The sequence below is a fragment of the Cydia splendana genome, chromosome 7 (assembly GCF_910591565.1).
Source record: "Cydia splendana chromosome 7, ilCydSple1.2, whole genome shotgun sequence".
Classification (NCBI taxonomy): Eukaryota; Metazoa; Arthropoda; class Insecta; order Lepidoptera; family Tortricidae; genus Cydia; species Cydia splendana.
Window position 1 is genome coordinate 21,794,040 of NC_085966.1, and position 12,641 is coordinate 21,806,680.

The 12,641-nt window shown below is 36.9% G+C and overlaps 1 protein-coding gene across 1 annotated transcript in view; it reads right to left on the reverse strand.

Annotated features, from left to right (window-relative positions):
• Positions 1 to 12,641, reverse strand: part of LOC134792355 (aminopeptidase N) — a 53,778-nt gene that overhangs the window by 12,153 nt on the left and 28,984 nt on the right. The window contains exons 4-7 of the mRNA XM_063763632.1: positions 11,323 to 11,616; positions 5,122 to 5,305; positions 3,616 to 3,772; positions 3,160 to 3,419 (exon numbers count right to left, since the gene is read on the reverse strand). Coding sequence (XP_063619702.1) covers positions 3,160 to 3,419; positions 3,616 to 3,772; positions 5,122 to 5,305; positions 11,323 to 11,616 — 895 coding nt within the window. The remainder of the gene's footprint in view (positions 1 to 3,159; positions 3,420 to 3,615; positions 3,773 to 5,121; positions 5,306 to 11,322; positions 11,617 to 12,641) is intronic.

The following is a 12,641-nucleotide window of genomic DNA, read 5'->3' on the forward strand; positions in this document are numbered from 1 at the left end:
AACTATTGGGCTGTCGATTCGATGATCCAGCAAATATGAAAACTCACTTCAAACACCCTTCGGCTGATTATGATGTTGCGGTTTTGCTTGACGCATGTCATATGATCAAATTAGTTCGAAACACACTAGAGAGCAAAAAAATATTTTATGATGGTGACAAAAAACCTATTAAATGGACTTTCATTCCTGCTCTTCACAACTTACAGGAAGACAACAAATTGCACCTGGCCAATAAGTTGACCCATCGGCACATTGAGTTTAGGAATGAAATCATGAAGGTAAAGTTGGCAACTCAGGTACTGAGTCTTAGCGTAGCCAATGCCTTAGAATTCTGCGAAAAGCACCTGTGTTTACCGGATTTTGCGAATACTGGCGCAACAGTCAACTTTATCGTGTTCATAAACAACGTATTCGATTTGCTGAACACAAAAAATCTCAAAGACCACGGATTTAAGAAACCCCTGAACAAAACCAATGCGACCGAAATTCTCGCTTACATCTCGAAAGCCAAAAATTACTTGGCTTCCTTGACTATTAAAGTCCACCATAAAAAAACAATTAAAACAAAAAAAGAAACTAGGACTGTTCTTTCTACGGAAGAAACACCCCTCTGGAAGGCTCAGGCTGGTACAGGCATAATCGGCCTCTTGGTATGCTTGGAGAGCCTTGAGTACCTGTACGGTACACTAATAGCCGATTCTCAAGCTATGTCCTATCTGTTGTCGTACAAATTCAGCCAAGACTACATCGAGCTGTTTTTTGGCAACATCCGTAGTCAGGGAGGATACAATAACAACCCAAACACCGTGCAATTTAAATCAGCATATAAAAAGCTTTTAATGCATTTGGAACTAGGATCAAAATTCACAGGAAACGCGATTCCATTAGAAAATATTCCAATATTAAGTGGTCAGAATACAATAACCCATTTAAATAATACATCTGTTGGGTACCGGGAGGACATTGAGCGGGAAACAAATACGGAAGCGCCCAAAGAGACCGCCATAGATACTTTCATGCAAGCCAACTGTGACATTTTGTCTGGAGATTTAGATGAATCTGGAAGCTGCTCAGAATATATAAAACAAGTCATAGGATATATAGCTGGATTCGTTGTACGAAAGTTGTTGAAAACCATTCGATGCGACATATGCGCAAAAGCTCTTCTGGCGAAGGAAAGATCCGATTTCCATACATTGATCGACATAAAAAACTTGGGCGGACTCTTCTACACATCTAAAGATGTGTTCACGGTATGCAGAACAACTGAAGCTATTCTGAGGCGTAACATGCGAGCTGGAGTAGAGAATAACAGCTCTATTATAGCATTCAATGTCCTAAAAACATTTATGCAGGTAAACATTTTTCCCGAGAAAGAACACAATAACAACCACAGGATTGTTTTGATAAAGGCCATAACCAATTACTATCTAAACGTCCGCTTGCACTATATTGCAAAGAAAGAAAGTGCGAAGGGTAAATGTAGATCTAAAAGACAGTTATTTAATAAGTTGAATTTATTTCAAGGCAATTAAAATTTTAAGATGTAGGTATGTAGTTTAGTTAAATACTTTAAAAAAACCGGCCAAGTGCGAGTCGGACTCGCGTTCCAAGGGTTCCGTACATTAAGTCCGACTCACGCTTGACTGACACACGGAACCCTAAAAATGTTTTATTATAACTAACGTACACAGGTTCTTGGCATAGCTTATTTGAGCTCCCGATAAAACAAACAAAATTTACTTTATTCATGTAGGCCTAGCAACAAGCTCTTATGAATCAAAATTAAACAATGCCAAGAACCCGTGTACGTTAGTTATAATGTGTAATAACTTATTACACATTATAAGTACCTAATAACCGCGATAGTTTAAGGAAGAATATAAAGTTTTATTTCTTATTTTGATTTTTCTGTAAAATTATATTAAAGTATACCAAAGCGACTCCATTCGTTCATTATTTCAGTTTGACGTAAATACAATGGTCACGTGACGTTTCATGCCATCGCATTAAAAGTTTTAACATTGTTGGTACTTATGTTTGCAAATTTGACACTTAATGCTTACGGCAGTAAGTTCTTTTCCGTACGAAACATTTATCTTGACTCAAAATTTACGTAAGCGTTTTTATCATCAATGCAATTGGTGCGAAATGTCATTCTGCTCCACATTTGTTGACGTTTTTGTTCCGCTCTGTGTGTCTATTTCTAATATTAAGTCAGTGTCGCGAACATACAGACAGTCAGACATACACAGACAGACAGACGCGAGACGCGATGGGGGACTTTGTTTTATTAGGTGTAGTGAAGAAGTATTTTTTCTACAAACACATTTTTGACAAATAAGTGAAAGCATATGGCTGGCGTGATGGTGGTACTTTCAGGCTATATAAGTTTTTTATCCAATATTTAACCGTCGGCTCGATTCGAACTTTAAGATACGTCAAATATTAGTTCTAGATGCGATATGGTCCGGATATATGTCAGTGTCAAAAGTGATGTTTTTATTTGAAGAAGCGTCACTTTTGACACTGACATATTCGATCCATATCGTATCTAAAGCTAATATTTGACGTATCTTACAGTTCGAATCGGGCCGCGTATCAATGAAACTAATTTGGTTCATGGAAAAGTTTGCAGTTCAGCAAGCGCTTATCTATCACCTAGAATCTATGTGATAAAAAAAAATATTTATGCGCAGTACGTCATGAATAAAAGTAATATTTGAAGATGATTTGCAAAGTTTGAGCATTCCATTGAGTATAACATCAAACACGGCTAAATTTGAGGGGAATTTTCAAATAATAAATTTCTACGTAGGTACTTATCATAAAGATAGTGCCATTATTTTATTATTATCGCCAATTTAGTTTATCGTCTTAATTATATTATTACCAGTATAAAACACCATAATCTTCCTAAGTATTTTTGTAATAAATGTAGACGATAAATGCAAGGCCATACGATCTCCCATGCATAGGTAACTACTCGTTTAGTCATAATATTTATTTATCAATCAAAATAAACTAGATCCATAAAATTTTGCCATAATTTGTCCATTTACACATTAACGAATACTAAAACAAAAATGTGAGAATACAACCTTTTCCCTTATAAAACCTAAATAAGAATATTCGTACACAAGAAAGTGAAAAGCTCACCTGTTTAAAAGAAACAACGCCACTATTATAATCCCTAGTAATGGTGAGCACTGGAAATCCAGTCTGTAGCGTCCACGAATCCATGACCACGGCCACGTCGGCGTCGAAGGCGCCTTTCCTCCTGGCGGCGACGGTGAGGGCGCTCCACAGGTCCCGCTGTTCGGCGTCGCCGTACATTTTGGCGTTCAGGTAGTCGGTTATACCGGCGTTGAAGGCGTCGTCGGTTAGGAAGTGGTTCATCATGCGAAGAATGGCGGAGCCTGGAAGGAGAAAATTGTAATATATATTAGTAACTTTCGTTAAAAAAATATTTACTTACAGCAAGTTTTTGTTTAATGGAAGAGATACTGAAATAGAAATGTCTGTCATTCCGCCGAAACCGAAAGGTGTGCGGAGCCTTGAGCGGGAACATTTTCGGTATTCATGCACGAAGTGCGTCTGTTACGTAATCTTTACCTTTTCCGTATGAGATCTTGTCAAATATGGCGCCGATTTCCTCAGGGTTGCCCACCTCCACGGAGATCTGGTGAGAGGAAGTCAGGGCGTCGAGCTTGAACACGCTCTGCACTTCGTTCAGGACGAATACTTCCATCAGCTTCCAAGTTTTTTCAACCTGTGAACAATATAGTTTTAACTAGAAAATATCACTTGTATTTCAAGCTTTACCACAGAATAAATAATAGTACTTACTAGATACAGAAGACTCACTCTCTAACAAAACGCGTCTGTTACGATCAGGACAGATATGGCCGCTAGGTGGCGACAGCGCCACGCGCGGCTTATGGCTAGCCATCAAAATTGGTGTGGAATGGATGTACTTTTAGCTACCTGTAGCAAAGCGACGAAATCGCGGAGTGAGCCACGCCTGGCTTTACACACCTCTACTGCCTTCGGAGCAAGTCTAGTAAATCCATGCTGCGACGAGTCGGACTAAGGTAACGTAAGGACAAAGCGTGGCAATGTCATCATTAATGTCAAATTTCTATTAAAATATGACGTTTATAATGCCACTCCTTCACTTTGTTATATTCAAGTCGGTACAAAATTAGCTTAAACGGAGCCTATGAATTTGACGTGTAGTTTTTAGGTCTAATTCTAGACTGCCATATTATTATTGTAAATGTACAAAAAAAATGTAAGTTAGTCCAGCTCTCAAACATGGTAAAATAATAATCAAAAACAATTATCTCGCCATATGTCATGCATGCGTGTTAAATAAACGCCCTCGTACACTATAATGTGTTTCGGCTCCCACGAAACTATTTCAAATAGGTCACCTTTGTCTTCCCACCTTTTCTGTTCCCATTCAAAATGAAAGGGCGAGCGAATTGTGCATGTGATAAACTGTTGAACAAAAGCGCATCGTTGGGTTAATGGCCATGGCTGACAATGCGCTTTTGTTAGGCAAAAGTGCAGAAAGATAAATATAATATACTTATATGTATAACACTGTAACATATTTATTTAATTCTGTGGAATCTTGAGGAATCCATTCCGGTTATGATGGTTGCACTTTTGTCTGTCATGCCCACCTCTATATGACAGACGATAAAGGGGTGACAATCCGTCTGCAGTTTGGTTGGTCACGTGGATAACCATGACGCTCGCTGTCATTGGCGAGTAGCTGTCCACTACCTCAACTGAACCAATATAAATCTTATTTCATTGCTGTAAGGTTTACAAATAAAAAATCAACTGTGTTAACGATGACGAAAGTAACTCGCAGCATCAACAGCGACATACTCCACGTAGGACGCGAACCTCTCATTCAGCCAGATATCCTACCACCAAAGACGTGACCAGGTTCCCCAACCACTGCGCGATCTGTGACCATATCTCCTTACCAAAAGGATTATTTTTGAACTGTGTCGGTACAATATGGTAGAAAGCTCACAGCATCTCGCACTGACGATTAGTAAACTTTAAGTCGTTGAAATAAGGCAGAATATTCGACAAACTTACAGCATCGACAGCCACATACTCCACGTAGGACGCGAACCCCTCATTCAGCCAGATATCCGACCACCACGCCGGTGTCACCAGATTCCCGAACCACTGGTGGGCGATCTCGTGAGCAACTACTGCGGCGACGCGCGCCTTCGCTGTTGTCGGCGAGTTGCTGCTGTCGTAGAGCATGGCGATTTCTCTGGAAAATAATTAGAGCCATTAGGTACTGATCTTTTATCTTTTTAAAGGTACTGCCTATTTGCGCTAGGCGGAAGATTGCTAACGGGGCGTATCCGAGATGACGATCATTCATAGAAAATGATATAATGTATAGAAAGAGTCAAGGGACTCTTCGTAGAATCTGTTATCTCAATGCATGTTTTCTTTTCGTTTGTCGATGTTCGATTGTCAAATCTAGACACACTTTATCATTCAATAGGAATTTTGAATAGTCTACTTCATTTATTCAACCAATATTTAATGAACTTTAACACTATTGAATATTTAGATTATCTGGATTGAAACTAAGTATTTCTACACATATACCTATTTACCTATCTATTAGAGTAAGCGAAAATAAATAAAGTCCCAGTTACATGCTACCAATGTCCTTTGCCCATACACAAAAAAAAGCATACCCATATTTGAAAAAAAAAATCACACCAAATTAACATTAACACGACCAAAGAGAGTAACAAAAAGTGTTATTGTAACAGTTGTACATATCGTAAACCACAGATTACAGGGGGTGTGACCGAATGTCGACCGAGAAATATTTGCCGATCGAACACAATATCGGAATAGATTGTGTTGTGGTCTATATTGCATTCTGAGTTTCGATGTGGAACAAGGGACGGGCGGACAGAGGAGCGAACTATTATTTATATTGATAAACAAATATAGAGTCACAGATTTAATTTGACGTAATGATTAAGATGCAAAAATTAAGATAACCACGGTTATTGTAAAAGTGACATGAAATTTTTGTTTTACTTATTTACATGGACCTAAGGTTATCTTTTGCCCAATCATAATGCCACATGTCTAAAATTGTCCAGCCATGACAACTCACTATCTGCAGAATCTGTGTGATTGGAGCTCTACTACTACAGACAATTATTTGCAGAAATTAATCATAAATATTGTGCATAAAGCCTAATTTCAATTTCAAGACCATCAAAAACATGACTAATAGTTATAAAAATATGTACTTATTAGTGTTATGTATGTGTGTTATAGGAATGAAACTATCCGCTCTACCCCGCCACTTAAATATTGGGGACATCTTACACAGATCAACTTAGCCCCAAACTAAGCAAAGCTTGTAGGTACTATGGGTGCTAGGCGACGATATACATACTTAAACACCCATGACTCAGGAACAAATATTAGTGTTCATCACACAAATAAATGCCCTTACTTGGATTCGAACCCAGGACCATCGGCTTCGCAGGCATGGTCACTACCCACTAGGCCAGACCGGTCGTCACTTGTCCCACACCACCCCAATAATCGCGGACATGATAGATAACCCTCCAAATGAAGTGTCGGCCGCCCTTGTAAGGGCTCTGACAATTCGCACCCAGCTTAACGATCGTTATAGATAGAGGGCCTATGCTATTCGTCAGAGTCGTGACGTGGTCACCAGATAAATTTGACTATAAATTGTAGTAGGTATATAAATTGTTACGCAAAATCCGCTCTATCCTTTCACTTGTACCACGTCACCCCAATAAGAGCGGACATGATAGATGGCTCTCCTAATGAAGTGTCGGCCGCCCTTGTAAGGGCTCTGACAATTCGCGCCCAGCTTGACGTTCGTTAGACAGGGGTCTATTTGATCTGCAAGAGTGACAGTCGTGACGTGGCTACCATATGTCTACTTTTCATAGAAAGCTTCGATAACAACATGATATTTTTCTGATTCTGGTATAAAAATACAGAGAATCATTATTTGCATTCGTTGATTCGACCACCACTACACTTTATAAAACAACTGTTTTGTCTGTATGTTCGCGATAAACTCAAAAAGTACTAAACGGATTTTCATGTGGTTTTCAAGAGATTCCTTGAGAGAATTTTCTTGAGGAAATTTTAAGTGTTTAATAGCTAGCCATATTATTTTGTATGGAGACGGCCGCTATATGACGGCACCGCTATCCTAGGAAAACAGAGCTTTAGGTATACAGGGTGTTTGGTACATCGTTTGCCTAATTAAAACGGCAGATAGGTTGAGTCATTTGTCATCTTCTCATGCGTAGAAAAAAAAATTGGCCATGGTTTTTTTTACTACTGCGCAAGTAAAAATTTGAAATTTACGAAAAACTGGCATAGAGCTGAATAAAAAACGTGCGCAAAATTAAAAATTTCTAGGCCTGGGAAGATAGCAAATGACTCAACCTATCTGCCGTTTCAATTTAGCAAACGATGTACCAAACACCCTGTATATATAATCTTACATAGAACAGAGAACTAACGTATAGTAGAAGCATAGAAACACATTTCCGTTTCGTCTCGTCCATAATATGGTAATGAAATCACGTAAAAGATGAGAAAAGTTCAGGGCGCCGTCCTTGAACTAGATCTTGTTATGCGATGGAAAGTTTGTTTACAAACCGACTTCGGATGGGGAGGGTTCTGTTCACATTAGTACGGCTACCATGAGTTGACATTTTGATGTTTACGCTAGCGACTGCGTAAACTCGATAGTAGCCCATGTAGCTCGCCCTTATGTATTGGTGCGATCGAGTTCACGCAGTTGCTGGCGTAAATGTCAAAATGTCAACTCATGCTAGTCGTACTGATAGCAAAATGTTGTTACATTTAACCTTTTGGACGCCAATGACGGATATATCCGCACCGCAGGTCCAACGCCAAAGACCGATTAATCCAACACAGACCACTGAGCAACTGCATAATGTTCAATTTCAGTTTTGACACTTCGGTAACGTGGCGTTCGAGTGACAGCGTCTACGACTAAGTATACTCCGTGCATTCCTATTTGCGTTATTTGACACATTATGACTGACGTTTATAGAGATGTAACTAACCCAAATCGATTGCCACAGCAAGCGATTACGATTGGATGGCACCTAGACTGGGGCACCTAGACTATCGAATTGTGACGTATAATGAATTTTTATTTGAGATTTAAATAAAGCTAGAATTATATGGTTTCCCCGCAAGGTAAATGCATTTAATACACCGACCAAGTAGGTCGCACCTATCGTCAAAATGATGCTTTGTTGTGACCTAAAATGAAAAATTCATATCGATTTACTTAGACGACTACCGATTCATAACGGTGGTGTCCGGCAAACCCTAAAATTAAAAAAAAAAAGACGTAGAACATTCGCATTGTAATTGTCTTCCTTTGTGATTTCGATGTGCAAGACATTTTACGTTGTATTGCTGTTGTGAGTGACATGTGTCAAATAGCGCAAATACGAATGCACGGAGTATAAGGCTGTGCTGTTAGGCGCGTCAGGATAACTGTCTTCAATAGCGGGATAAGTTTGAAAATGGCAAATATGTAATAAACTAGAAACTACTGTGTAGCAATTAAGCAAAATGCCTTAATAAGCGTAAGGGGTCATCCATTAATTACGTCACACGTTTAGGGGGAGGGAGGGGGTCAAGAAAATGTGACATATTGTGACATGGGGGAGGGGGGAGACACAAACTTTGTGACGTCACTTTAACTTCATCAGTAACCGAAATTTTTTTTTTAATTATTTTATTCGCTGTACATTTCAATAACAAGTTTTTAAAACGATAGTCGTTTTTATTCTTTTAATTTTCTTTCCTAAGCAGTTTTGGGTTATAAAATTACTAATATTTATATCGTCAAAAATATTTTGATAAAATATTAATAATACTTAGGTACTTACTTAATTCGATTTGGCGATTTCGTAGAAAAAATGTGACGTCACACTAGGGGGGAGGGGTTTGCCAAATGTGACCAAATGTGACAAGGGGGGGAGGGGTCAAAAAACCTAGAAATTCGTGTGACGTAATTAATGGATGACCCCTAAGTGTTGCTAAAGTATGAAGTGCTTCTGGTTTTAATCTGGATAATGATAAAAAAATCACGTGATTAATTAAGGTAAAGGGCCCCTGTTTCGGCAGGTTAAGGCTCTTGAGAGTTTGTATATTTTTTTTAAATATTACTAAGCATATCAATACCTTGAAAGCTTTTGAGTAAGTTATATTAGTTCTTTGTTAATAATTTAATGTATAAACTATAGGGTTTTAGTTGACACTTTTTTTTATATGATTTTTTTCGTGAACCTCATATTTGGCTCCCATTTCGTGATACAAATTTAGCTCAGCTCCTAAGTTCGTGAATTCGTGTCCCCTGTTTCGGAATAAAGTTTTCTTAGAGTTATTGGTGATAATTTGCTGATAATCATTTTAAATATTTAACGGTCTTACCTACTTACGAGTAATTGTAAGGTCAAATAAAAAATAATATTTAAAAAAAATGTTAAATTGAGAGCTAGCTTAAAGTTTTTTGTACTCGTCGACTTTAATGGTTGAATTAAGACTTTGTAAATCATATGGGTAATTTAATACTTGATTAAAAGCCGAACTATATAAATAAAAAAAATAAATAAAAAATAAAAAAATATATTAAATAAATATTTAAAAAATATATTTATTTACAAAAAAAAATTACTATCTTATGCGTTAAATATAAACATACACAAAAATAAATCAAATAAATTGAATTATAAATAAAATTGTGCTAGTAGTTAATATGAGAATATACGTGGAATATACCTTAAAATGTTTAACTCGGGTCACATTCAAACTCGTTTTATGAGAATTCTATTGAAAAAAACATATACCGAATTTCGCTCATACGAAACTTCATGAAATACATTAATTGTTTTCTAATTTATTTTTTTAATTATCTTCGTTGTTATATTTAAAAACAAGCACTCAAAATGTATCTAGAAAATCCTTGATTCGTTAGTGGCACGAAATAGGAGACACACGTAAAATAAAATGACCGCTATTTCGTGAGTCGATTTATTGCAATTTTAAGGTATTTCTATGCATATATTCAATCTTTTTTCTTATTAAATCAATTACTAAGGAACCCACAGAAACACTCCCAAAATATTTTATTCGAATGGGTTTAGCTTTTCCTTCCTATAAGCTTAACAAGTGAGAGCGCGCACCTTACGCCTAAAAAAAGTGCACGCATACAACACAGCCGTCTGACAGTGTCGACCGTCGTATTACTCTCAGTTTAATCACTAAAATATTGGTTATTATTTTATTGAAGAGATTCAATAATACAGATTTTTTTCATATGTATAATTTGAATAAAAAATATTTGAATTCCTTATTATTTGCGCCAGAAACAAGACTAACGAAATAACGTACTAACATGAACTTGGGGTCTAAGGGCCGTTTTCTAAGTCTATTCCTATTTTAACCTCCTGACGACCCGCGTCATACATGTAGTGCGCTATGTACCTACTAATACATTTTTGCTCATTGTCATATTGACAGAGTTGAATTTAAGCTGTCAAATTTTGAAATCCGGTGAATTGAGTTTTTTTACATTAATTTAAGGTCCTACTGAAATAGACTACGTAACGTACTTACGTAAGATTTTTTTGCTACTGAGTATTTAAATAAACTTTTATATATGACTGGCATTTCTTTAATCTGTTAAAGTAGGTACTTATATAATATTCCAGACTAATCTAGTCTAATGACTTAAAAGATTATAATAATCGAGTATGCACCTGCACCATTGATAAAGTACATGTGTACGTAGGAATATCACCATAATAACGTTATCTACTCGTAGTCTAGACCCCGGATACATTTTAATTAGTTTTTTTGATTGATTCTAGTACAATTTATTAATTTATCACGATTGATTAAAATTAATCACCTAGTTAAATAAAAAAGATTGCCTATGGAATGTAGATAGGTAAGTAGGTACCTAGTTAAAAATATATGGAATTGTAGGTGCATCCAGATTTGGCGAACGCACGGCGAACTAGTCGCAAACACACCTACTCTACTTGCAAAAGGTTCGCTAACTGATCATGTGTATTACGAAATACGTGATTCGCGATAGGAAAAAAAAATAATATAAATAGAAAAATAATTATAGTCCAACGCTTACACGTTAAAAATATTAAACTGAATGCAGCATCTAACTTGAGTTTATCCTTTTAATCTAGGACTTACCTGAACGTCAAAAGCCCCCAATTCTCCATAGCACCGGCCTTGAAATCCGGCAACGCAATCATATCAATCTTTGGCAGCGGGAACTTAATCTTATAATAATCCTCCAAGTATCGCAGGATTTTCGGTCCAATCTCCAGGGCATAAGATGCAGATTGGAGTGCTTCTTTCCGGGCCCAGACGGTAAAGTTGCTGTCGCTTTTTTTGCCGAAGTCGGTGACGGCAAACGCGACGAGGTATGTTGACATGGGGAGGGATTCGGCGTAGTGGTCCCAGATGTAATCCTTGACGGATTCGCTGGAAATAATACGATATTCGGTCAGTTTTGGAATGTAAGCTAAGCGAAATGAAGAACCTTATGTAGGGTTAGGTAAAAGTGTAATACAGGAGTCAGTTTTATCTGCCTACCTATGCAATTATTCTATGATATCTAAGCTTATCAGCATCAAACGCCCTAAAAGTTTTGATACGCCACCCTCAAATTATTTTCCAAAAGGTGATACTCGTACATCTCTATTTTTGTTAAGCTTTTAAAGAATGTTATGTAATGTAGATACTTTTGACACCTATGTAGTCTAATCCGTTACTTTTGATGCTGACTGTACAATGGATTGGGTAGACATTTACGAATGAATTTAATGAGAAAGTTTTGTAGCCCTATGGATTCAATACCATCCATTGCATTGAAGAAGACTTTGGAACTGTCACCCCATTAAGCTAAATTATTATGCTATTTGCATTAGTAATTATAAGTGTAAAAATATGGATGCAATAACTTCTCAAAAATATGTCCCATAGTTTTTTATTCGCTGACATATGAATGGGGAATATTTCATATTCTTACACTTGACATAGGTAGTGGTTGGACCATGATACTGTCATATAAAACGTGTCTATCCATCTATACATTTAAAATTCCGTAGTCACACACTTACTAGATTTTATGTTCGACGTACCTACTTATATATTATACCTATTTGTAACATGTAATAAAATATTTTTATCACAAGCCCGTCCGCGGAAGATCGATAGCTCGATTGCACCGTCTGGTTCAAATCAATCAGAATAATCATAGCAAATGCATAACTTTTCCGTTTCGAACTGGAAGATATCCAGAACCTATTACAGTTACATCAAAAATATTATATTTAGAAGTTATGTAGCTAATAAAACATCAAAGGAATAAATAGTTTGCATTGATTTCGGTTATAATAAAATCTTTGCTATAAATAACTGAGGTATTTAAGTACTGTATAAACATATTATTGATTGCAAATCGTTATTCAATAGAGCAAAGGTAAACCTAACTAAATCAGAAATTG